At 45.0% G+C, this 27657-nt stretch overlaps 1 protein-coding gene across 1 annotated transcript; it reads right to left on the reverse strand.

Moving 5' to 3' along the window:
* Window positions 1-1454: 1454 nt before the first annotated feature.
* Window positions 1455-26881, reverse strand: LOC141060286 (uncharacterized). The gene is made up of 5 exons (XM_073556503.1): window positions 26660-26881; window positions 26453-26576; window positions 26272-26369; window positions 25983-26073; window positions 1455-2952 (listed from the first exon to the last, which is right to left on the reverse strand). Exons 1-5 carry the CDS (start codon window positions 26879-26881, stop codon window positions 1508-1510), a joined length of 1980 nt encoding a protein of 659 aa, XP_073412604.1. The 3' UTR covers window positions 1455-1507.
* Window positions 26882-27657: the final 776 nt, after the last annotated feature.

The raw sequence follows: 27657 nt of genomic DNA on the forward strand, positions 1-27657 counted from the left end.
CAGAGATTTAACCTGTCAGTTTCCACTGTGAGGAACATAGTAAGGAAATGGAAGAACACAGGTACAGTTCTTGTTAAGCCCAGAAGTGGCAGGCCAAGAAAAATATCAGAAAGGCAGCGAAGAATGGTGAGAACAGTCAAGGACAATCCACAGACCACCTCCAAAGACCTGCAGCATCATCTTGCTGCAGATAGTGTCACTGTGCATCGGTCAACAATACACCACACTTTGCACAAGGAGAAGCTGTATGGGAAAGTGATGCAAAATAAGCAGTTTCTGAAAGCACGCCACAAACAGAGTCGCCTGAGGTATGCAAATGCACATTTGGACAAGCCTGTCACATTTTGGAAGAAGGTCCTGTGGACTGATGAAACAAAGATTGAGTTGTTTGGTCATACAAAAAGGCGTTATGCATGGAGGCTTAAAAACACAGCATTCCAAGAAAAACATTTGCTACCCACAGTAAAATTTGGTGGAGGGTCCATCATGCTTTGGGGCTGTGTGGCGAATGCCGGCACCGGGAATCTTGTTAAAGTTGAGGGTCGCATGGATTCAACTCAGTATCAGCAGATTCTTGACAATAATGTGCAAGAATCAGTGACGAAGTTGAAGTTACGCAGGGGATGGATATTTCAGCAAGACAATGATCCAAAACACCGCTCCAAATCTACTCAGGCATTCATGCAGAGGAACAATTACAATGTTACGGAATGGCCATCCCAGTCCCCAGACCAGAATATCATTGAACATCTGTGGGATGATTTGAAGTGGGCTGTCCATGCTCGGCAACCATCAAACTTAACTGAACTGGAATTGTTTTGTAAACAGGAATGGTCACAAATACCTTCATCCAGGATTCAGGAACTCATTAATAGCTACAGGAAGCGACTAGAGGCTGTTATTTTTGCAAAAGGAGGATCTACGAAATATTAATGTCACTTTTATGTTGAGGTGCCCATACTTTTGCACCGGTCAAATTTTGTTAAAATGCAGATTGCACATTTTCTGTTAGTACAATAAACCTCATTTGAATCCAGAAATATAACTGAGTCCATCAGTTATTAGATATATGAAACTGAAATAGCTGTTGCAAAAACCAAAACTGTTATAAAGAAAAAAGGTTAACATTAATAGGGGTGCCCAAACTTTAACATATGACTGTAGCCTTAAATGCTACTGTACATCACATGCAGTTCTGCGGCGAATCCGCAGGGCAAAATCCGCTGCGGATCTGCAGCAGAATTCGCACCATGTGCACATAGCCTCAGTCACCTTCTGACTAACCTTCAGGGGGTGAATTATTTGTATAATTTTACATTTGAAATTAATAAAGTTTAGTTTTATCCTTTTGTCAGCAAACATGAGGAATGACAAGAGACAACCCATTTAAGAAGATTCAATTTTGGTTAAAACTATTCCAAGACTATGAACATAAAAAAGGCTTCTCCCCTATGTGACATCTCTGATGTTTATTAACAGTTGATTTCCAAGTAAAATATTTCCTACATTAAGAAAATGAAAAAGGTTTCTCCCCTGTGTGACTGCTCTGATGCTTAACAAAATATGATTTGTCACTAAAACATTTCCCACATTCTGGACAAGAAAAAGGCTTCTCCCCTGTGTGGGTTCTCTGGTGAGTAACAAAATTTGATTTGTGCGCAAAATATTTCCCACATTCTGAACATGAAAAAGGTTTCACTCCTGTGTGAGTTCTATGGTGATTAACCAAATCTAATTTCTTGTTAAAATATTTCCCACATTCTGAACAGGAAAAAGGCTTCTCCCCTGTGTGAGTTCTTTGATGGCGATTAAGACGCGCTTTCCATTTAAAACATTTCCCACATTCTGAACATGAATATGGCTTCTCTCCTGTGTGAGTTCTTTGATGGCGATTAAGACGCGCTTTCCATTTAAAACATTTCCCACATTCTGAACATGAATATGGCTTCTCTCCTGTGTGAGTTCTTTGGTGCTTAACAAGATTCCCTTTCAGGTTAAAACATATCCCACATTCTGAACATGAAAAAGGCTTCTCCCCTGCATGAGTTTTTTGGTGTTGAACAAGATTCCCTTTCTGGTTAAAACATTTTCCACATTCTGAACAGGAAAAAGGCTTCTCCCCTGTGTGCGTTCTCTGGTGAGTAACAAAATTTGATTTGTGCGCAAAATATTTCCCACATTCTGAACATGAAAAAGGTTTCACTCCTGTGTGAGTTCTATGGTGATTAACCAAATCTAATTTCTTGTTAAAACATTTCCCACATTCTGAACAGGAAAAAGGCTTCTCCCCTGTGTGGGTTTGTTGATGGCGATTAAGACGCGCTTTCCATTGAAAACATTTCCCGCATTCTGAACATGAAAAAGGCTTTTCCCCTGTGTGTGTTCTATGGTGAGAAACAAGCAGTGATTTATGTGCAAAGCATTTCCCACATTCTGAACATGAATATGGCTTCTCTCCTGTGTGAGTTCTTTGGTGTTGAACAAGATTCCCTTTCAGGTTAAAACATATCCCACATTCTGAACATGAAAAAGGCTTCTCCCCTGCATGAGTTTTTTGGTGTTGAACAAGATTCCCTTTCTGGTTAAAACATTTCCCACATTCTGAACAGGAAAAAGGCTTCTCCCCTGTGTGCGTTCTCTGGTGTGTAACACAATGTGATTTCCATGTAAAATATTTCCCACATTCTGAACATGAGAATGGCTTCTTTGCTTTCGGAGCAGTTTGTTTTTTATTGCCTCTTTTGTGACTTTGATTTCCCTTGGTAGACAGTAATGAATCAGAAGATGGGACCTGTTTCACAAGATCAGATGACAGATCTTTGCTGTGAATGGATGATGGTATATCTGGAGTAACAGCAATTACTTCAGTTGTATCTTGTAGGATCTTAAGATCATCAGATTTAAAAATTGAAGATGTCAGCTGTCCCTCTGATCTCCTGGTACAGTCATCTGCTACGATAAAAAACAATTTTTTTAATAAAATATCCTTGAGTTTTATATTTTTGAACATTTCTACTTAAACTGTCCATAAAAATGGCAAGCTATGTAAAAAACTTTAATTATTTACCAAGACAATGACTGTTCACAGTCTAATAGAAAACCTTGTTGGATGAGCCAGTAGTGTGTGGTGTTCAACTATTTGTTCATTCTGCCTCCCAAATATCAAATAAAAAGAAACCAATCAATATTATGTAGGCGAAAATAATACCAATTCTCATCTCACAAAAAACAAGTCCCCACTCAGGTCCATCTTCAGTCAATGGAAAAACAGATAAGGCAGATTACAGTTAATGCTATAGTTAGGGTTCGTGTTGGGGCTATAGTCAGGGTTACTGTTCGGCTAAAGTTAGGGTTAGGGTTTATTCTAAAGAATTTCACTTTTCTCAATTATCTCCCCAATAATTTCATCACGTCAGAGTTTTTTGCTTCCGTAAAAAAAAATAAAAACGAATAAAATGGCCCGTCAGTATTATAGTGCCGAGGAGGCTTATGCACTTTTATGTTCTGACAGTGAAGAAAGTGCAGTGTCAGGGGGGGCGTGGCCTGAGGGAGATGTGAGTGGACGCGTGCTGAAGGAGCTCCCGCTCGATATAGGACAGTTTGATAGATTGCAGCCACTATTTAGCTGTCAAATTCACATTTCTTGGAGAGGGTGCTGACCCTGACCGCAGGCTCTGTAAATCAGGAGTGCACAAACAAATGGCAGAGAAGAAAGGAGGCAGAAGACCGGCTGGGGAGTCGGAGAAGAAAGCATAAGATGGCGCCGGTGGGGAGAACATAATGATGGCGGGCCCGGAGGATGGGGGAATCCCCAAGAAGTCAGATGCCGCATCTAAGCTGCGGAGGTTCGCCAGGCTGGAGGAAGACACGCAGAGTCCGGCACATGCAGGTGGAGGTCAGCCTGCGGAGGAGCCAGAGGAATCTGGTGTGGAGGAGGGTAAGGACAGTGACTGCGGGAGCCGGGAGGAAGAGCAAGGAACCATGAGGTGGGAGAGTGGAGGTGAGCTGGAGAAATGTAAGCGGCAAATGGGGGGGATGGTGATCCCAGAGGAGCCCACATTAAAAGACTTGTTCAGGCTGGCACTGCACTCTCACACTACTATTACTGATGTGGCAACACAGCTGGGGGTCCTGCAGGCCAGTATGTCTAAGTTACAACACTCTATACATGTCACTAAGGAGAGTATGGGGGAAGCTGAGAAACGTATTAGCACTGTGGAAGATACTATCGCAAAATCTGACAAGCAGCATCAGTGTATGGCCACTGCAATATCAGCTGTGCAGGCAAAGACTGATGACCTAGAGAACAGGTCAAGACGCAACAATGTGCGGATCATTGGGGTGCCGGAAAAAACTGAAGGCTCTGCGCCCACCGAGTTCTTTGAACAGTGGCTGTTTAACACTATTGGCCAGAATAACCTGTCCCGTTTATACGCTGTGGAAAAAGCTCACCGCGTTCCCGCATTTCCCCTCCCCCCTGGTCGTCCCCCAAGACAGGTGCTTGTCAAGGTTCTGCATTATCGGGACAGGGATGCTATTCTTCGCTTTTCCAAGAATCATCTGGACCTGAAAATCAACAGCGCCAGGATTTCCATTTACCCGGACTTCTCTATGGAGGTTCAAAAGCAAAGGACCAAATTCGTTGACATTAAGAAGAGGTTGAGAGCTCTGGGTGTGCCGTACGCAATGCTATATCCGGTTAAACTAAGAGTGGTAGATGAGGACACTGTCCATTTCTTCCCGGATGCAAAGGAGGCCCTCAACTGGCTGGACATCAATGAGACGCGTCTCCGCAAGGAGAATTCTAAGGACTCCGCTGGCTGACTGAGTTGACTTGTCCTTTAATCAGGACGGGACTTGTCCTTTAATCGGGACGGGATCCTACATATATCCGCTCTTTCTTCCTGTATACCTTTTTCTCAGGAGGAGGACCCTCCCTCTCATTTTGGGAAATAATCTTGCTGTGCTTTGGAGGGGGAGGGAGAAATTTTACTACCTCTTTCTATTTTTCTAGTTCACATGTTCTAGACATGTTTAAGGTATTTAACAGAAAGTTAATGTGAATGTTTTATGGTTAACTGTTGAGAATTGTTTGGCTGCAATCACTAGTCATATGCTACTCCCAGAGGTTGGGGAGTAAAGCAGGCTTGCTTCGGTGAAGTGGATACTCTGAATCGGATAAAGTACGCCCTCTCCTCCGTGACACCTGGAGGAGATGGAAAGCTTGAGTTGGGTGAAGTTTGGGTATGGTGGGGGTGGGGAGGGAGGGGGGAATGTTAAATTATTGTCTATGTCACACAGGTTTGAGTGGAGACAGCCTTACTAATTCACAATTGTGGAAATGGATGGCACGGTATTTGGGGCTGCAGGGTAATGGCGGATAAAATAAAGATAATAAGTTGGAACGTTAGGGGGTTGGCATTCGGAGTAAAAAGACAGGCAATGTTTACGTTCTTGCTCGATGCCAAACCTGCAGTCATATGCTTGCAAGAAACCCACTTAATAGAGAGTAGAACGCATCTTCTCAAAAAAGGGTGGCTGCAGGCAGGGTAACATGCAACATATTCCTCATACTCATGGGGGGTCAGTGTTCTTGTTCACACAGGTATGCCTTTTGAACAGTGTAAAGTGATTATAGATCCGCTGGGACGGTTCGTATGCTTGCTATGTAAATTGTCTGGTATACTGATGTTACTGATCTCGATATATATCCCTCCGCCGTATTGTGGGAAATTGCTGCACAAGGTCATGGAGGTAGTGGGTGATTTCCCGGGGATTCCCTTTCTGATAATTGGCGACTTCAACAATGTTCCAGATGCCCATTGGGACAGGGGTGGTCGGGAGGCGCGGAGACTGGGAGGTAAATGCACCCCCTTTGGGGCGGTTCTGAAGGAGACTGCACTAATAGACATATGGAGAATCCATCACCCCGGAACCTATAAGTACTCCTGCTTTTCATCTGCCTCTGCCTCGCTGTCCAGGATTGATCTGGCTCTGGGGAATGGTCCGATGTTAAGTCTAGAGGGTGAGGTAACTTATTTGGCTAGAACTCTGTCGGATCACTCGCCTATGTGTGTGGTGCTTCAGGGGCAGGGCTCCGAATTTTCCAGGAGACCCCTGTGGAGGCTACATCCGTTCTGGCTCCAGCTGATTGATCTGGACGGCCATGTGGGGGCTGACCTGACGGAGTTCTTTAAAATTAATATGGGCTCGGCCTCGGTATTAATGGTATGGGAAACCATGAAGGCCTTCTTTAGAGGGCTGTGCATTAAAGACATATCGCTAGTTAAGACCGAGTCGGGCAGGAGAGACCTGGAATTGATTAGGTCATTAGAGGGAGCAGAGGCGGCACTAATTGAGGAGCAAACCCCTGAGGCCCGGGACCGTTTGAGATCAGCGCAGAGAGAGGTTTGCAATATGACTATGAAAACTGCCGAGAGGAAAAGGCTGTTCTGCACAATGAAGTTTTTCGAGGAGGGAGAGAGAGCGGGTCACCTTCTGTCCAGGGTGGTGGCGGCCCAAAGGGAATCGGCGTATATTGCTAAATTAAAGGGGAAAGACGGATGTGAGCATACAGGCAGTAGGGCCATACTGGAGGTGATGATGGCATTTTACTCCAATCTGTACCAGTCACACGTGCAGCTGTCGGAGGAGGAAATTGATAACTTTTTAGTGGGGGTGCAGCTTCCACGGCTCTCACTAGTGGAGCAGAGGCTTCTTGAGGAGCCCTTTGATATGGAGGAACTTGAGGCAGCTCTGGCCTCTGTACCTAGTGACAGGGCCCCGAGGGGGGGACGGTTTCCCAGGGGAAGTCTACAAAAAATACAAGGAGGTGCTGCTTCCCAAGTTGGAGGTTTACTCTACGGGTTTGGCGGGGGGGCGAGCTGCCCCGTTCCATGCGAGAGGCGATAATTGTTGTCCTACCAAAGCAGGGAAAAGATTTGATGGACCCAGCTTCATATCGTCCGATCTCTTTGTTGACCACTGACATTAAGTTATTGGCCAAAATGCTGGCGAACCGACTTAACAAGGTCATCAAATCCCTAATTCACCAAGACCAGTCAGGGTTTATGCCCAATAAATCCACAGCTATAAATCTCCGGCGATTATACTTAAACATGCAGGCGAGGGCGGATAATATGGGACAGAGGGTAATAGTTTCCCTAGATGCCGCTAAGGCGTTCAACAGTGTGGAGTGGAGGTATTTGTGGGCGGTAATGAGAACCATGGGATTTGGTGATCAGTTTGTGAGTTGGGTGCGTTTGCTATATACATCCCCTAGTGCTAAAATACGGGTTAATGGTTTGCTGTCTGAGAGTTTCTCCCTATATAGGGGAACGAGGCAGGGGTGTCCCCTGTTCCCCCTGCTGTTTGCGATTGCGGTAGAGCCGTTAGCGGCAAAGAATCGGGGTACTACGGATATCCGGGAATTCCAATATGGCTGCCACGTAGAGAAAGTTGCTTTATATGCGGATGATGTGCTGCTGTTTCTGGCTGATCCGAGTGACTCCCTGAGTTCGGCTATGGCAGTTATTGGTAAATTGGGCTCTATTTCTGGACTGACTATCAACTGGGATAAATCCGTGTTGCTTCCCATGGACTTGGCTGCTCCCCTGGCGCTAGACCCTGGGACCCCTTTTAGGGTGGTTAGGTAGTTTAAATATTTGGGCATTGTGGTATCGGCTAAATTGGAGGAATATGAACGGCTTAATCTTACCTCTCTTATCAATAAGTTTCAACAAAAAATTGGAGCATGGAAGAAACTATTCCTGTCTGTGGCAGGTAGAGCAAATTTATTAAAAATGATCCTCATGCCCCAGCTCCTATATATACTTCATAATACGCCTGTTTGGTTGGCGCAAAGTAAATTCTACCGGATTGATTCTCTTTTCCAGGACTTGATCTGGAAGGGTAGTAGGGCACGCATTAAACTTGAACATCTACAGAGGTCAAAAGAGGAGGGGGGCCTGGCAATCCCAAACCCGTGGGTTTATTATGTGTCATCCCAATGTCAGCATATGGTGGGGTGGGGGGAGCCAACTCAATCTACATTGGCCAGGAAGGTCCTTGAGTTTATAGTGGGCAGAGGTCCACTGCTGGCCAGTCTAGAGGCTGGTAGGTTCTGGGTGAACCCTAAAAGGCTCCCGACGATCGCTGTGGTGGACAAGATTTGGCAAAGAGTTAGACAATGGAGGGGCATTACGGAGTTCACGCGCTTTTCGTCGGTTTGGTTTGATCCGAGACTGGGGGAGTTAATATGTTTGAGGGGATTTGCTCAATGGAGAAGGGTCGGGATATGGCTTGTGTCACAGCTGTTGGTTGACGGCATGCTTAAGACTTTTGAAGAGATCAGGAGGGAGTTCCCTGTTAGTCAATCTCTCTTCTTTCAATATCTGCAGCATGCAGTCGATCGACAGAGAAAAACATAAAGAATAGTGGTTCAATCAGATGTGATGGTGAATCTTATAGGGTCACTGAGGGGCACTAGGGGTTTCATCTCCCTCGTATATAGGTTTTTTTTGGATTCATTCCTAGTAAGGCACCCGGCTAAGTCCAGAGAAAAATGGGAGGAGGATGTGGGACCAATCTCGGATTCTCAGTGGGAGAGCGTATTACAATTCATCCCCAAGGTCTCTATGAGCGAAGCCAGGAGAGTCTCACAACTCTACCTAATACATAGGGTTTACAGGACCCCGGTCTGGATGAAGAGGGCAGGCCAGAGGGGAGATTCTTGCTGCCCGCGTTGCTCTGAGGATGGGGCAGATCTCCTACATATGATGTGGTCCTGCCCTGCCCTACAGAACTTTTGGGTACAAACACTTAATTTGACTCAGGAGGCAATGGGAGTGGATCTTATAAGGAACCCGCTGACGTGTGTACTGGGATGCATGGAGGATATTGCAGTTGATGAGTGGGGGAAGCTGACCATAGCCAGATTCCTATATGCTGCCAGAAAGCTCACTGCGGCCCACTAGTTAGATGACAAACCGCCAGTTAGACAGGAACTGATTAATAAGGTTAACTTCATTATTTTGATGAAACAGAACATATATGCGAAAAGAGGTCAACACATGCAGTTTGAGAATGTGTGGCGTGGCTGGATGGAGCGCCCAGGCCTGGCTTCAGAGGCTCTTATGAGAGAAAGAATGCGTCTACCTACGCGCCCTTGACCCTCTGTGTTGGTACTTTAAACAGGGATCTTAAGTGGCTGTCTCGAAAAAAGATTCAAAATGTGACATGGTGTGTGATAAGTGCAATGATTTAAAGGGATGGGGTTAGGGTGGATGGGGGGAAGGTAGGGGATTTAGGATGTAAGTACAGTTATATCGCCTGTCAGGTTGAACATGGTTTATATTATATGGTAAAGTTAAATGTATTGTCAAAGTTTCATGCTGACAACTTTTAAATAAAAATCATCTGATTTAAAAAAAAAGTGCAGTGTCAGATGGCAATGTGGATTTCGAGGGCTTTAGAAGCAGCGACAGTGATAGCTTATAAATGAGCAGTGATTCTGGTCCATCCTCACACACAAGGACCAGTACAACAAGAAGGACAAATAGCACTTCTGGAGAAATGTCTCCAACTCAGGGAACAATGCCCAGTACTAGCGCTGTCCCTAGTGCTCCTGAATTGGTGCACACCAATGTCCAAGGGGCTTTGCCTCTTGATGTAGCATTTCCCAGATGGGAGGCTTCAGATTTGGCTACTCCATTCATCTCTAATTTTAATGCCATTCCTGGTATAAATGTGGAGGTGGAAAATTTTGGACCAATTACTTTTTTAATTTGTTTATTGACAGATATTTATATCACTCCTCACCCAACTGCCTCCAAGACTTCGCCGAATATCCCCATCCTCTGGAATTCTTTGCCCCAACATGTCCGACTATCAACCACATTCAGATCCTTCAGATGGAACCTGAAAACTCACCTCTACAAGAAAGCTTACAGCCTGCAATGACCCTGCTACCTCCTCAACACTACCGGAGATATCGCCTCAACCAACCCCGGAACTGCTGCAACCCACCAACCTACTGTCTCCTTCCCCACCATCTTGTAGTATGTAAGCCTGAAAGGGCAGGGTCCTCTGCCCTCTGTATCACCCTGTCATTGTTAGTTTGTTTACTGTAAGTGATATCTGTAATTTGTATGTAACCCCTTCTCATGTACAGCAACATGGAATCAATGGTGCTATATAAATAAATAGTAATAATAATATGCGTCCCAATTCATCAGCCAGAATCCACGATCCTATTATGTTAGGTCAAATTTACAGTATGGAACCAACTAATGTCCTAGAATGGAAAACATTTTTAGGACTTACATTCGCTATGGGGCTTGTTAAAAAAATGAGCATTAGGTCCTATTGGTCCAACCGCCCTGTTCAAGCCACCCCTATTTCTGCCGTTCTTCCTAGCACCTGTAATGAGATGCTCATAAGATTTTGGCATTTTAACGACAATAGTCAATGCCTGCCCAGAGATGCCCCAGAACACGACAGACTATTCAAAATCAGACCCATCATCAAAGACTTGACAGAAAAGTTCTTAAAGCTTTACACCCCAACAGAAAACATTTCCATTGATGAGTCCCTTGTAAAATTCAAAGGAAGACTGCACCTCAAGCCATTTATTCCTTTTAAGAGGGCAAGATTAGGAATAACGCTCTATAAAATGTTTGAGAGTTCAACCGGATACACATCAGCTTTTCACATTTATGAGGGGGAAGACAGCCAACTAAACCCACCAGGATGCCCTACTTATCTGGGGACATCTGGAAAAATCGTTTGGGAGCTGATAACTCCATTTTTACAAAAAGGCTACAATCTGTATGTTGACAACTACTACACCAGCATACCCCTATTTAAAAGTGTGGTTGTACATAACATAGGGGCTTGTGGGACCATTCACAAAAACTGTCAGGGGTTTCCACAATCATTGGTCAGCAAAAAGTTCCGAAAGGGGCAGTCAGGGGCTTTACACAATAGAGAGCTGCTTGTCCTTAAGTATAAGGATCCCACCAAGGACAACATCTGCAAGGAGTTTGTATGTTCTCCCCGTGTTTGCGTGGGTTTCCTCCGGGCACTCCGGTTTCCTCCCACACTCCAAAGACATACTGACTAGGGAATATATAGATTGTGAGCCCCATCGGGGACAGTGATGAAAATGTGTGCAAACTGTAAAGCGCTGCGGAATATGTTAGCTCTATATAAAAATAAAGATTATTATTATAAGGATAAAAAACATATTTTATCCTGCGCTCGATCCACACAGATGCCACAAGGGCCACTGCAGAGCAACAGGGATCCACAACTCCAAAACCTGTGTCTGTCACTGACTACAAAAAATATATGGGGGTGTGGACCTTGCAGATCAGGTTCTACAGCCATACCAGGTATCAAGAAAATCATATATCTGGTATAAAAAGTTAGTCATTTATTGGTTTCAGGTGGCCACATATAATTCTTTTGTGTTATACAAAAAAGCTGGAAATGCAGATACTTTCCTTGATGTCGTGTATGTTCCACGAGAGAAATGAGGCATGATACCGCTATTATTACCCACAATGCCCATCATTGCCAGCCTTATGCCTCCATGACGGCTTTACAATCTTCCACACAGAACCACGTTTTTGAACTGTTTTGACATTCAAGCATTTGGTTTATTTAGTGACAGACACATTTGAGTAGAGCTGACTTAACAATTTCCGGGGGTAGGTGGGGGGAGGTCTCCAGAGACACAAGCAGGGCACAATATATTGGGCACTACAATGATACTTTTGCAATTTTTGCTCTAAAACTTCCACTACGTGTTTCTGGAAATCATTCATGTAGAGAAAATGGTCACTATATCCGTAGATGAATTCCCAGAGGGGTGTCATTTCCAAAAAAGGGTCACGTCAAGGGGGATTTTGTTACTCTGGCACTTATCGGCTCTCCAAAGTGTCATAACAGCAGAATCCCCCCTGAAGTGACCCCATTTTGGAAATGACACCCCTCTGGTTTAGTGGTAAAAATGTAATTATTTTCTCTTCACTGCCCAATGGTATAATTTTCTATGGAACAGCTGTGGTGTCAGTATGCTCACTGCACAACTAGAAGAATTCATTCAGGGAAGTATTTGGTAAAATGCAGACACTTTTGGGGGCTTATGCTTTTCTGGGACCTCAGGGGCTCTGACAATGATGTCACCCACAAACAATTCCAGCAAAATCTGCTCTCCAATATGGCGCTCCTTCCCTTCCGAGCTCTGCCATGCGCCCAAACAGTAGTATTCTCCCACATATGGGGTATCGGCGTGCTCAGGAGAAATTGCACAACACATTGTATGGAGCAATTTCTCCCGTTACCCTTATGAAAATGCAAAATATGGAGCTAAAAAAATTTGGGAAAAATGTTATTTATTTCCATGGCTCTACATTATAAACTTCTGTGAGGCACTTGGGGGTTCAAGGTGCTCAATACACATCTGGATAAGTTCCCTAGGGGGTCTAGTTTCCAAAATGGTGTCACCTGTTGGTGGTTTCCACTGTTTAGGCACATCAGTGACCTAAATAAAGTCAAATGGCGCGCCTTCCCTTGGGAGCCCTGTCGTGTGCCCGAACAGTAGATTTCCCCCACATATGGGGTATCGGCATGCTCAGGAGAAATTGCAAAACAAAATCTATAGTCCATTTTCTCCTGTTACCCTTGCAAAAGTAAAAAAAATAGGTGTAAAGGAAAATTTTTGTGAAAAAAGTAAATGTTTATTTTTCCTTCCATATTCCATTCATTCCTGTGAAGCACCTGAAGGGTTAATAAACTTCTTGAATGTGGTTTTGAGCATCTTGATGGGTGCAGTATTTAGAATGGAATCTCTTTTGGTTATTTTCTGTCGTACTGACCCCCCAAACTCACTTTAAATGTGAGGTGGTCCCTAAAAAAAACACCAAGGTTACTTACCGGTAGCCGGTTTTTCCAGAGCCCATGACGGCACACATGAGAGGGGATCCGCCCAGTCAGGACAGGAACCCTACTGAAGATAAAAGGGCGGTATCTCTCCCTCGCTTCAGTTGGTTTACAGAGCATGAGAGGCCCCCCGGGTTAGTACACATGGTAAAACTATCACCACATTATATCTAACTAAAAAAACACCCAAACTATAGTGCACACCAAAGGAGTGAAAAGGGGGGGAATATACAGGCGCCGTCATGGGCTCCGGAAAAAACGGCTACCGGTAAGTAACCTTGGTGTTTTCCCGTCTCCCATGACGGCACACATGAGAGACTTTTGTAGAATAAGACACCTTAGGGAGGGACCACCGCTTGCAGCACCCTTCTACCAAAGGTTAGGTCAGTAAAGGAAGATAGATCAAGTCGGTAGTGCTTAAAAAAGGTCGAAGGTGAGGACCAAGTAGCGGCTTTACAAATTTGTTCAATTGATACCTCAGCCTTCTCTGCCCAGGAGGTAGCCACGGCTCTGGTGGAGTGAGCCTTGATGCCTTCTGGAACCGGAGCGCCACTTGCGGAGTAGGATAACATAATGGCCTCCCTGATCCATCTGGCAATGGTACTCTTAGCTACCCCGTGCCCTTTTCTACTACCCTGAAAGGCTACAAAAAGGGACTGATCTTTCCTCCACTGACTAGTTACTGACATATATTGTAATATGGCTCTTCTTACATCTAATGTATGGAACTTTTGCTCCCCAGGGTTTCTAGGATTGTTACAGAACGATGGCAAGGAGATCTCCTGAGTCCTGTGAAACTTTTGGCCTACCTTGGGGAGATAGGCCGGGTCTGGTCTTAGAACCACTCGGTCCTCCAATATCTGTGTATATGGAGAACATATAGACAGAGCTTGAAGGTCGCTGACTCTTCGGGCTGATGTTAAGGCTACCAGTAAGACAGTTTTAAGTGTAAGTAGCTTTGGTGACAGCTCTAGTAGTGGTTCAAAGGGGTCTTTGGTTAAGGCCTCTAAGACTAGGTTGAGGTCCCAGGGTGGTATCTTTGGGATAATGACCGGCCTTGACCTGCCACAGGACTTTATGAATCGGGACACCCACCTATTGGCTGCTAAGTTGCAGTTATATAGGGCCCCCAAAGCTGAGACTTGAACTTTGAGTGTATTTGTGGCTAACCCCAGTTGTAGCCCCGACTGTAAGAACTCTAGGATAGGTCCCACTGGCGCTACATCCCCCAAGGGTTCCCCCAGGAAGTCTAGGAACTTTTTCCACGTTCTACCGTAGATTTGGGATGTTATAGGTTTCCTACTTTTCAACAGGGTGGAGACTAACCCTGGAGAGAATCCCTGGCGACTCAGTAGCGCCCTCTCAAATTCCAGGCTGCTAGATGGAAGCCCTTCACCTGAGAGTGGACCACTGGTCCCTGGGAAAGCAGGTCTGGAATCTCCGGTAGTATCCATGGATCTGTCAATGACATGAGCCTCAGAAGGGAGAACCAAGGCCTTCTCGGCCCAAATGGAGCTATAAGAATTATTCTCGCTCGATCCTCCCTGATTTTCCTGACCACTACTGGGATCATTGTTATCGGTGGAAATGCATAGGCCAGGATGAACTTCCAGGGTATTTGTAGGGCATCTACTGCGAAGGGGTTTTCCCTTGGGTTTAGTGAGCAAAACTTCCTGACCTTCCGGTTCTGTGCGGTAGCGAACAGGTCTATTTCTGGTTTGCCCCAGGCCTGAACTATTTGTTGGAAGACTTGGGGGTTTAGGGTCCATTCCCCTTGTTTTAGGTGCCTGCGACTCAGGAAGTCTGCCTGTATATTTTCTGCCCCCTTTATGTGCAGTGCTGTGATGGATAACAGATGTTGTTCTGCTAGCTGGAAGAGTAGATCTGATATTTTCATGAGGCCCCGAGATCTCGTTCCCCCCTGGTGATTGATGTAGGCTACTACTGCTTGATTGTCCGTCATGACCCGGGTGTGGCGGCCCCGAAGAAAGGGAAGGAAATGTTTCACGGCTTTTTCCACTGCCCATAGTTCTTTTACATTTGAACCGTGATCCCTTTCTAGCGAGGACCAGGTCCCCTGTATTGAGTGGGATCTCAGTTGTGCTCCCCATCCTGTGGCACTCGCGTCTGTTGTAATGATGTCCTCGACTGGTTTTTGCCACGGGACACCGGCTGTTAGATTCTTTTCTACAGTCCACCAGAACAGGGAATCTCTTACAGCCACTGAGAGACATAGTTTGCCTTCTAAATGCCCTTTTAATTGTTTCTGTGCTGACAAAACTTCCCACTGTAGTTGCCTTACGTGGTACTGCGCCCATGCATGATGTCAGTGAGCCTAAAAGGGACATTGCGTTCCTCAGTGTCATATTTGGTCTTTGTATTGCTGTGTGAGCTAGGCCTCTTATCTTGGTCACTTTGCTCTCTGGTAGGAGGCAGCGTTGTTGCTCGGAGTCCAATATCAACCCTAGGAAGGATTGCTCTTTTGCTGGGGTTATCCTTGATTTGGGGATGTTTACTATCCATCCTAGTCCTACTAGAATTCCTATCACTTCCTTCACTTGATGTGTGCAGTGGGAATCCGACCTCCCTATTACCAGAAAGTCGTCTAGGTATGGGACGATCACTATGTCCCTGGAACGCAGAAAAGACATTACTTCGGCCATCACTTTGGTGAATACTCTGGGGGCTGTAGACAGGCCAAACGGAAGGGCTGTGTATTGGTAGTGTTTCACCTGCCCCTGGACATGGAGCGCTACTCTCAAATATTTTTGATATTCCCGATGAATTGGGATATGATAGTAGGCATCTTTTAAGTCTATCACTGCCATGAGGCAATGCTGGAACAGAATCTTTGCGGCCGTGTTGATTGACTCCATTTTGAAGGACCAATTGTCTACCCACTGATTGAGTCTCCTCAGGTTGACAATGGTTCTCCAAGAGCCGTCTGGTTTTTGTATTAAGAAGAGGGGGGCGTAGAACCCCCTTCTTTGTTCTTGCACTGGGACTTCCTGTAGGACTTGTTTTTTCACTAGTCCCAAGACTTCCGTCTCCAGGGCCAGTTGTTACTCTTGGGCTTTCCTTCTGGGTGTTATTATGAAGGTATGCCTGGGCGGACGGATGAATTTTATTTTTAAGCCGTCCTTGATTATATTTAGGACCCATGTACTGGGGGAGATATTTGCCCAGGCGGAATGGAAGACAGAAAGCCTTCCCCCTACCTCCGGCCCAACGTCATTGGGGAGATTTTTTGGAGGAAGTGGAGGGCCCTTTAAACATATAGCCTGATGCTCTTCTTTCTTTAAAGTCCCAGCTTTTTCTATCTCCCGGGGGACGACCCCTGTTAAATCTCCTCCTCCGAAAGGCCTGCTTTTTGGGTTCTCCCGGAAATCGGGGAAAGCTCTTCTTCCTATCTCCCGCATGTTCCAAAATCTCTTCTAGTTTTTTCCCGACGAGGAATTGGCCATCGCATGGAATGGAACATAACCTATGCTTCGATGGTAAATCTCCGGGACACCCTTTAAGCCACAGGGCTCGTCTTGCCGCATTTGACAGACTTGCTGCTCTAGCTGTCAACCTTGCAGAGTCTGCAGAGGAATCCGCTAGGAAAGCCGCTGCTCCGTGCACCAGTGTCAAATTAGACAAAATTTCATCCTTAGGAACTCTATCCTTGATCTGGTCCTCTATTTGTTGCAGCCAGACCATAAGGGCACGAGCGGTACAGGTACCAGCTATCGCTGGCTTCAATCCACCTGCTGAAGCTTCCCAGATGTGTTTTAGGAAACCGTCTGCTTTTTTATCAAGCGGGTCTTTCAACACGCCGTAATCCTCTAATGGTAGGGATACCTTTTTTGAGGATCTGGCTATGGCCCCATCAATTTTAGGGACTTTCTCCCAGGTTTCTGAATCCTTCTGCTCAAAAGGGTACCTCCTCTTTGATGTGGAAGGTAAGCCCCCTGACCTCTCCGGTTTTTTCCATTCCCTGTCAATTAGTGCTTTTATTTTATCATTTACAGGGAAGGTACGTTTTTGTTTTTCCTCCAGTCCTCCAAACATTACATCCTCTAATGATTTGGGAGCTTTTTCCTCTTTAAGGCCCATTGTAGCCCTAATTGCTTTGACCAGCTTTTCCACGTCCTCCGCTGGAAAACATGGACGGCCGCCTATATCGCTGTCCGAGGAGGATTTTGAGGACTGGGTAGAGGAGGTGGAGGGGGACAAGGGTCTATCCCGCCCCTTCTGCCTTGGCGAGGCCTCTGAATCGGAGCTCCTTCTACGGTTTCTTTTCTCTTTCTTTTTAAGGGCTGCCTTTAGGGAGCCTTTCACCTCCTGTTGTATTAACTCTTTAAGGCTAGCCACCAAATCAGGGGTCTCCTCCTGTATAGTTTTGTTTATACAGTCAGCGCAGAGGTCTTTCTGCCACTGATCTGCCAGCGGGTTTTTACATAGGGCGCATTCTCTATTTTTGGTTTTGCTGCTGGCCTTCCTCGACCCCTATTGATCAATCAGAGAAAAAGGAACCCCGTTACTATAAGGGTGACATTCACGAAGATCACTCACCACCGCTGTCAATCAGGGGTACCGATCTCGGAGGCTTCTCAGATGCACTCGTGATGTTCCTCCTGGACGCCTCAGAGTCATGCCGGTCGCGTTTACGACTGCCGCTCCCACCACTCGAGCGACTGCTCCTGGTATGCTGGCGGCTCGGCCTGGCATCTGGCGAGAGCTCTTGTTGCTGCTGACGCTGTTGTCGCTGCTGCTTACGCTGCTGCTGCTGCTCGTCTTGCCCCACTTCCATCCTGAAGCCTTGGGCATGAGTGCGTCTTCTGTGGTCATCCCCCTTATGTAAGGGGGAGCCACTGCACTCTCCGCCTCCTCTGGTTACCCCACAGCCCCTCCCCCCCGTCATGCCGCCGGGATCTCCTTTCGCCAGCCGGCGTTGTTCTCTATGGGCGCCGCCATCTTGGATCGTCGGCGCCGCCTCCCAACGTCACGCGGGCACGCCCCTTCCCAGCGTGCCCTACGCGTGACGTCAGAGGGGGGCGACCCGGAAGCGGCTGCCTCCTGACGCTCCTGCGCCGCTTCTGGGCCTGGCAGAGGGGGAGAGGGCGGCGCGGCAGCCACAGCAGAGCCCCAGGACCCCAGCCGTGCTGCTTCTGCGCCCGCTCGGACGCTGAGCCCCCTGGGGACCCGCCGACGGCGCTTCCCCCTCCCGACGCGCAGCGCTCAGAAAAACCAGCCTGATCTTCGACGCCGGAACGGGAGAGGGGCAGGTACGTGTGACCGCTGTCTTCAGCACACGGGTCCCTGTCAGGACAGGAAACCCAACTGAAGCGAGGGAGAGGTACCGCCCTTTTATCTTCAGTAGGGTTCCTGTCCTGACTGGGCGGATCCCCTCTCATGTGTGCCGTCATGGGAGACGGGAAAAAAACGGTTTTGTAAATTTTGTTGTAAAAATGAGAAATTGCTGGTCAACTTTTAACCCTTATAATTTCCTAACTAAAAAAATTTTTTTCAAAATTGTGCTGATGTGAAGTAGACATGTGGGAAATGTTATTTATTAACTATATTGTGCAATACGACTCTTTGATAAGGGCATAAAAATTAACATTTTAAAAATTGCAAAATTTTAAATTTTTTTGCCAAATTTCCATTTTTTAACAAATAAATGAAATTCATATCAAATAAATGTTACCACTATCATAAAGTACAATATGTCACAAGAAAACAGAATCACCAGGATTCGTTGAAGCGTTTTAGAGTTATGACCTCATAAAGAGACAGTGGTCAGAGTTAAAAAAAAATTGGCCCGATCACGAAGGCAAAATCTGACTTCTGGCGTAAAAGGGTTAATATTTTGTTGAACAACCTTTTGAGGCAATCACTGAAATCAAACGATTTCGGTAACTGTCAATGAGACTTCTGCACCTCATTTTGGCCCACTTCTCAAGAGCAAACTACTCCAGTTGTCTCGTGTTTGAAGGTTGCCTTTTCCAGACGACATGTTTCAGCTCTTTCCAAAGAAACACAAAAGGATTTAGGTCAGGGCTCATAGAAGGCCACTTCAGAATAGTCCAATGTCTTCCTCTTAGACATTCTTGGGTGTTTTTAGCTGTGTATTTGGGTCATTATCTTGTTGTAAGACCCATGACCTGCAACTGAGACCAAGCTTTCTGACACTGGGCAGCACATTTCTCTCTAGAATCCCTTGATAGTCTTGAGATTTCATTGTACCCTGCACAGATTCTAGACACCCTGTGCCAGATGCAGCAAAGCAGCCCCAGAACATAACAGAGCCTCCTCCATGTTTCACAGTAGGGACAGTGTCCTTTTCTTGATAAGCTTCGTTTTTCCATCTGTGAACATAGAGCTGATGTGCCTTGCCAAAAAGTTCCCTTTTTGTCTCATCTGTCCACAGGACATTCTCCCAGAAGCTTTGTGGCTTGTCAACATGTTGTTTGGCAAATTAAAGTCTGACTTTTTTATAATTTTTTTTCAACAATGGTGTCCTCCTTGGTCGCCTCCCATGAAGTCCACTTTGGCTCATACGACGAATGGTGCGATCTGACACTGATGTTCCTTGAGCTTGAAGTTCACCTTTAATCTGTTTAGAAGTTTTTCTGGGCTCTCTTGTTACCATTCGTATTATCCGTCTGTTTGATTTGCCATAAATTCTCCACAAGTCCCATGGATCTTACATTTCTGAATAATATGTGCAACTGTAGTCACAGGAACATCAAGCTGCTTGGAGATGGTCTTATAACCTTTACCTATAATTTTCTTTCTAATCTCCTGAGACAACTCTTTCCTTCGCTTTCTCTGGTCCATGTTCAGTGTGATATACACCAAGTCACCAAACAGCACAGTGAGTATCTGTAGCCTCTATACAGGCCACTAATTGATTCAAAGACTGTAGACACCTGTGATGATAATTAGTGGACACACCACGATTTAACATGTCCCTTTCGTCACATTTTCAAGGGTACCATCATTTCTGTACAGGCCTATTTCATGTGTTTTATTTTTTAAAACCTTCTGTGGAAGCATAGCGGAAAAGCAATGTCTGACCTTCATTTGTTCATTTTCATATATTTTTTTTTAATTATTATTGCCTCTGTCAGATTCAAGTTATTTCTGTGACCATTGTGGGTTTTCTGTCATTAAACGAGGGGTACCAACAATTTTGACCACGTGTGTATAGATTATAACCCTCTGTGAATTAATTTATAAAATGGAATCACTTTATGGGGATTTCGACTGTTCTGGTTTTCTGTCATTTAGTTATATTAGGGCTTCTGCATATGGTGTGTCCAATCTCATCTGGGATCTGTTCCTGCTGTCCAGCTGGAGTAATCTGCTCCCTACTTCAGCCAATTGGAAAGTACCACACCCTACTAAAGCGCAAAGCACATGGCCGGAATCTGCCAGATACAGCGCTGTTCTCCTCTGGTTCAGTCCTCTGTGCTCAGCTTGTGGCTTGTCTATTTTTTTCCTGCTGTGACCGTGGCCCGTTTACTGACTACTCTTGTGTCTTCTGATTCTGTATTCTGGTTCTGACCCAGCTACCTGACTATTCTTCTCGCCATCTAACACCACAGAATAGCAGGTAACACCATGGTCCAAGCCTAGGGGTCCCTGTGTAAGTCCAGATCCATGTGAGGGTGTTATAGGGCGATGAGCAAGGCAATCCTTGGGATATGGAAAGTAGAGAAGACAGAGCCAAGCATGATCATGGCGGACATCATTTGAGCTGCCAGGTGACCATGAACAGTGCTCCCAATACATTGTGTCTGCAAACTATTCCAGCTAGATCTGCATTCAAATAGCTAAATGGCGCTCCTTCCCTTCTGAACACTGCCATGTGCCCAGACAGTAGTGTACAACCGTATGTAGGGTATAGTGCGAAGCTGGAAAATAATTTGTAAGATCCATTTTTTTTCTATTATCCTTTGAGAAGAATTCCAAACTTACCACCACATAAAGTGACACACGTCAGATATTAATAATGGGGCCTGATTAGGAACTACTGAACTAGCCAGTTTCCTACTCCACACTGAAGAGGGGCAATACCCCGAAACAGCTGTCTGTGGATGGATACCATGTTTTGGCATAGTTGGTTTCCTTCATTGGAGACTGCCCTTACCGTGGTTGTTCCTTCCCGGGGAAAGACCTATCTAGTCATTGCTTGCGCTGAGAAACATGTGATGGTGTTTCCGCGGCTTGTGTTTTGTATATTTTTGCATATTTCCCATAAGGGATGGGGGCAGTGCTCTAGAATCACTGCATTGAGAAATGCGATGGTGTCTCCGCAGTGTTGGATGTTGATCTCCATGAGTTCATTCATCCTCATTTTTCACAGATATTAATAATGGGGCCTGATTAGGAAGACAAAACTGGCTGCAGGAAGAGGTTAAATCAGAGTATTTTGGGCACTACTGTAATCAAACACTGTGACTATAGACAATAACATCTACTGAAATGATCAAACTCCACAGTCTCCATCAGTAATAAATGAGCAGCTAGTGGTGAAACCTCTCTGGGGTGATTAGAGGATGGGGTCGGTGATGTCACAATCTAAACTATCGTAAGGGCCAATATTTTTTTTTCTGTCAGATGAGTTTCATGGAGAAATATTACACATTTATAGAAAACTGTGTATAATAGTGCAGAGCCGAGACGTTTTAACCCCTTTACCCCCCGAGGGTGGTTTGCACGTTAACTTCCGGGCCAATTTGTACAATTCTGACCACTGTCCCTTTATGAGGTAATAACTCTGAAACGCTTCCATGGATCCCGGTGATTCTGACACTGTTTTCTCGTGACATATTGTTCTTCATGTTAGTGGTAAAATTTCATTCATATAACTTGCGTTTATTTGTGAAAAAAACGGAAATTTGGCGAAAATTTCACAATTTTCCAACTTTGAATTTTTATGCCCTTAAATCACAGAGATACGGCACACAAAAAACTTAATAAGTAACATTTCACACATGTTTACTTTACATCAGCACAATTTTGGAACATTTTTTTTTGTTAGGAAGTTATAAGGGTTAAAATTTGACCAGTGATTTCTCATTTTTACAACACCTTTTTTTTTTTTAAGGACCACATCACATTTGAAGTCACTTTGAGGGGTCTATATGACAGAAAATACCCAAAAGTGACACCATTCTAAAAACTGCACCCCTCAAGGTGCTCAAAACCACATTCAAGAAGTTTATTAACCCTTCAGGTGCTACACAGGAATTTTTTGAATGTTTAAAAAAATGAACATTTAACTTTTTTTCACAAAAAAAATACTTCAGGTCCAATTTTTTTTATATTACCAAGAGTAACAGGAGAAATTGGACTGCAAAAGTTATTGTGCAGTTTGTCCTGAGTATGCTGATACCCCATATGTGGGGGGGGGACCACTGTTTCGGCGCATGGCAGAGCTCAGAATGGAAGGAGCGCCGTTTGACTTTTTCACTGCAAAAATTGGCTGGAATTGAGATCAGACGCCATATCACGTTTGGAGAGTCCCTGATGTGCCTAAACAGTGGAACCCCCCCATAAATTACCCCATTTTGGAAACTAGACCCCCAAAGGAACTTATCTAGATGTGTGGTGAGAACTCTGAACCCCCCCAAGGGCTTCACAGAAGTTTATAACGTACTGTACAGCCGTAAAATTAAAAAAACATTTTTTCCACAAAAATGATCTTTTTACCCCCAATTTTTATTTTCCCAAGGGTAACAGGACCTGAAAAGTTATTGTGCAATTTGTCCTGCGTACGCTGATACCCCATATGTGGGGGTAAACCACTGTTTGGGCGCATGGCTGAGCTCAGAAGGAAAGGAGCGCCGTTTGACTTTTTCAACGCAAAATTGTCTGGAATGGAGTCGGACGCCATGTTGCATTTGGAGAGCACCTGATGTGCCTAAACAGTGGAAAATCCCCAATTCTAACACCAACCCTAACCCCAACACACCCCTAACCCTAGCCATAACCCTAACCCTAATACTAACCCTAGCCCTAACCCTATCCCAAACCCTAATGGGAAAATGGAAATAAATACATTTTTTTTAATTTTATTTTTCCCTAACTAAGGGGGTGATAAAGGGGGTTTGATTTACTATTTATGGCGGGTTTTTATGTTTGTATGAGAGTTATAATTTTTCCATATTTGGACCCACTGAGTCATGTGAGGTCTTATTTTTTGCGGGACGAGTTGACGTTTTTATTGGTACCATTTTCGGGCATGTGACATTTTTTGATCACTTTTTAAACCAATTTTTGGGACGCAGAATGAACGAAAACCATCATTTCATGAATTTCTTTTGGGGGGGGCGTTGTTCCGCATGTGGTAAAATTGATAAAGCGGTTTTATTCTTCGGGTCAGTACGATTACAGCGATACCTCATTTATATCATTTTTTATGTTTTGGTGCTCTTATACATTAAAAACAATTTTACATAAAAAATAATTTTTGCATCGCTTTATTCTGCGAGCTATAGATTTTTTACTTTTTCGCTGATGACGCTGTATTGTTTATTTATATCCGTCTTTTTGATCACGCTTTATTGCACTTTTTGTTCGGTGATATGATGATAAAGCATTGTTTGCCTTGTTTTTGGTTTTGAAGGGGTTCACTAAAGGGGTTATTGAAGGGATTCAGTAAAAGGGTTAACTAGTGGGATAGTTTTATAAGACGGGTCGTTACGGACGCGGCGATCCTAAATATGGGTAGTTTTTTTTTTATTTACAAAAAAAAAAGAAGTAGGGAATTTTTTTGTTTATTTAGGAATTTTTTATAAATTATTTTTATACTTTTTTTTTTTACACTTTACTATAGTTTCCCGGGGGGGAACACTATAATAAAGTGTCAGATCGCTGATGTGACACTTTTCAGTGTACTGCAGCAGGATTTCTCAGCACCTGCTCTGAGCAGGCACTGAGGAGCCGCCACCCTGCAAGACCCTGAAGGCCCCCGCAGCGCTGCTCTCAGGGTCTTAGGGAAGTACGCAGGGAGCCCCCTCCCTGCGCGATTCTTCCATATGCCCCCCGGTACACTGCGATCATGTTTGATCACAGTGTGCCAGGGGTTAATGTGCCGGCTGTCTGCTGTGATAATCAACTGTCACCCGGCCGCAATCAGCGGCGACCGCCCCGCCCTGGGAGCGCCACTGATCGCTATGACGTACTATGCTGCCCTTGGGAATTAAGTCCCAGGGCACATGGACAAGATATGTCATACGTCATATGGAAGAAAGGGGTTAAAGGGAACCTGTCAGCAGGATTGTGCACAGTAACCTACAGACACTGTCAGGTCGGCGCCGTTATACTGATTACAATGATACCTGGTGATGAAATCCGTCCTGTGGTTGTTATTTAATCTGTATTTGTAGTTTTCAGTTAATGAGATTCTCGTGCTCTGGGGTGGGGCTTTGGGCGGGGCTGTGGGTGGGGCTTTATGTGCGGTGCCTGCGCAGTAGTATCTATAAATAAGTAAGAGATAGAGGCTACTGGACACGGGCCCCCGGTAACATTTTGCTGGATGTAATTTTTTTTCTAAGCCTCACAATAGCCACAATATTATAGGCATTATCAACAATAACATCAATGCTATTATATGCATTATGTAATAATGGGGGGCAGGTCAGTGAGGGATCAGCGACCTGTCATAAGTCAATACAGATGAATATGTAATCAGCGCAACACAAAGGCCCGCCCACAGCCCCGCCCACAGCCGCACCCCAGAGCACGAGAATCTCTAACTGAAAACTACAAATACAGATTAAACAACAGTAAACCAGAGTCGCCCTCATTTATGGTGGACCATTGGAGCTACTATGGATCCTGAGCAGAAGATTAGAGAAAATAATATTGCTCCCCATTTCAGGAGAGATTGTGCAGTAATCTGAATTTAAAAACAATGTAATGTATGACGTGGAGTGAATCCATGACACCAGGGCTGGAGCCAACACATCTCCTGCAGGCGGGAATAACTGTATATTCCAGCCATCAGCCACGCACAGCTTAGAGATCTATCAGGGCACAGGTGGAATGTTTGTCCTGGAGATTATCACAATCCTCCTGGAAGTTAGTTGGTTTTAATACAAATTGAAAAGTCAGGATAAAGGGAAACTCTGCTGTTATTGGACAGAAATTCACACTTGGCCTCACTGCACATTTACTGTTGTCGCTCATAAAAGGGAAGTTTGGCCAGAAAGACTGGACCTAGTCTTGTAGGGACCATGAGACATTCACCAGCACAGAAGGGAGAGAAGATTCATCCGATAAGATCTCAGGGATCTAGGAAGCCAACAGCATCATTACCCTCCGCTTTCTCTTACAGGCCCAGCATAAGATTTTTCTCCAAGTGATTTTCTATCTTGTCAGCACATTCTACGTACGCTGTCATTTGGCTTTATAGTTACAGATCTGGGCAGGTAACGGTCAGCGTCTTCTAATGTGAAGGAGAGAATGGCTAATTACTATCTCTTTGTCTTGAGAATAAACTTCAGTTGTGTGCAAGCCTTTACTGAGAAAAGAGTAGACATGTAAGGCCGGGATCACACTACTGTGTGTGATGCGAGAAACTCGCACGAGTCTCTCGCATCAACAGCCATGTATTTCTATGCAGCTGCAGCTCCGGTCCTGAGTACTGGCAGCAGAGCTGGATGTTGATTACGAGAGATTCGTGCGAGTTTCTTGCATCACACACGGTAGTGTGATTCCAGCCTAACTCTGTGTTCGGTGTGACTCTTTAAGCGCGCACTCAGCCTATATTGGGTCAGGTACAATCATATAGATCTCGCTTTAAAGGATCACCCTCACACTAATCCCAGGGGGTAGGTGGATCCTCCAGGTTGTAAGGTCTATAGAAAAGGACTTTCAATGCCCAAAGTCACTTGCACAGTTTTGGTGGAGGAGAATGTTGTGGTCTAGAGGCAAAATGGTGACCATGGTAATACGGCCGGACTACACCACCGATAAAGCAGCCACAGCCGGTGACAGAGGAATCTGTGACTTCTCTGCATTCAGTGGTTACTACTCACCTGGGTAGTCATATGTGGGAATCTCCTCTTTACACCACTCATCACCCATCACATATGTCTCTGTAGTGTTAATATGGGTCAGATCTTCACCCTGAAACAAATATTATAAAGGTCAAAGACAGATGGAGAAGTCCCATCTATGATCAGCTCTAATCCTGCCATCTCCACCGTTCTCATTACACAAGTATAAAACATATAATACTTGTGGATAAAACAAGACTGAGCACAAGACCTTCACAGCCGTCTACACATCATAGGGGAGATCTCCTGACACCTTCTCTCCATCTACCTGATGATCCTGAGGAGCACTGGGATCTTCTTGGTTACAGTCCTGTGGAAGAAGAGGACGGGGACATCTCTCTGGTGTTGTCCTCTTACTGGATAGATCTGGAGGAAACACATACAGGGACTGAATTCATTCTCTACGTACAGATAATTATAGGCCGTGTGTATTTAGTCCTGTCTATTACCTGGTGATGTGAGGGGCTGGGGAACCTCCATTATGACGTTCTTGTACAGATCTCTGTGTCCTTCTAAATACTCCCACTCCTCCATGGAGAAATAGACAGCAACATCCTGACACCTTATAGGAACCTGACACATACAATGATACCGTCATCCCCCCGATCCCTTCATAGTGTTACTATATAATGTCCCAGCATTCCCAGCAGTGTCACCTCTCTAGTCAGCAGCTCAATCATCTTGTAGATGAGTTCTAGGATCTTCTGGTCATTGATGTCCTCATGGATCAGGGAGTGAGGTGGAGGCCCCGTGATTGGGCTCAGGGGTCTTCCCCATCCCTCAGACACAGGGTCCTGACAGCGATCACTAGAGGTCTTCTTCACCACTGTGTAATCCTGGTTATGGAGAGACACATTAACATATCTCACTACAGACATTCCCAGAGTCCTCACCTCTCCAGTTCTGTCCATCTGTTATTCCCATAGATAAGAATGATGTAATGTGACGTCATCAGAATCTCTCACCTCTCCAGTGAGACGGAAGAGGATCTCTAGGGTGAGGTGTAACATCCTCTCCGCCATCTTGTCTCTGTCCATATCCATCTTTGATGGGAAAATCAGGAAAATTCTCTTCTGTAGAAGATCTTCACTGAGAGGATCCGATATTGTAGAGACCTGAATGAGAAGATGATCCGATGTAACATCATAAGAATCCTGTGTAATAATACAATTACTGGAGATAATAAGGGAAACATATGAGATTTATTATTTTACAGGGTTTAGTTTTCTTCCCTGACATCTACTAATAAAACCTATATATTTAGGCCACAGACAACAAACAGTTTCCTCCTCGGAGTCGGCAGCTGAACACGTTCCTCATAGACTCATCTTCCATAACGCTAATTCTCGTCTCATTACCGACACTGGAATCGGCATTAGCAATACTGCAGGAGATATTCATTACACGCGACATGAGAAATAACTCCTTCATGATGAGGACGACATCTTCATCTTCTACTGCGGCTCTAGAAACAGATATGGACAGAGTCGGTCACTGACTCCATCCCCACCGGCCGTCTATATGAAGGTTTCCCGTCTTCCCCGCACTGGAATCTTCTATCACGTTAGATCTCAGCTCTGAGTCACACACAGAAGTTTGAGGCTTTCAGAAAAGATTTCTAGTTTCCACAATCACAACGGACAGAAATGATCTG

The sequence above is a fragment of the Dendrobates tinctorius genome, unplaced genomic scaffold, assembly GCF_039654945.1.
Source record: "Dendrobates tinctorius isolate UK_male_01 unplaced genomic scaffold, ASM3965494v1 ptg000233l, whole genome shotgun sequence".
Classification (NCBI taxonomy): domain Eukaryota; kingdom Metazoa; phylum Chordata; class Amphibia; order Anura; family Dendrobatidae; genus Dendrobates; species Dendrobates tinctorius.

Excerpts from the sequence above, each read along its gene's own strand:
- LOC141060286 (XM_073556503.1), bottom strand. The coding sequence starts at position 26,881 with ATGTCTGTAGTGAGATATGTTAATGTGTCTCTCCATAACCAGGATTAC. Across the intron at positions 26,577-26,659 it reads TTGAGCTGCTGACTAGAGAG|GTTCCTATAAGGTGTCAGGA; the intron begins GTGACACTGCTG and ends TGTATGTGTCAG. Across the intron at positions 26,074-26,271 it reads GTGCTCCTCAGGATCATCAG|GGTGAAGATCTGACCCATAT; the intron begins GTAGATGGAGAG and ends TATTTGTTTCAG.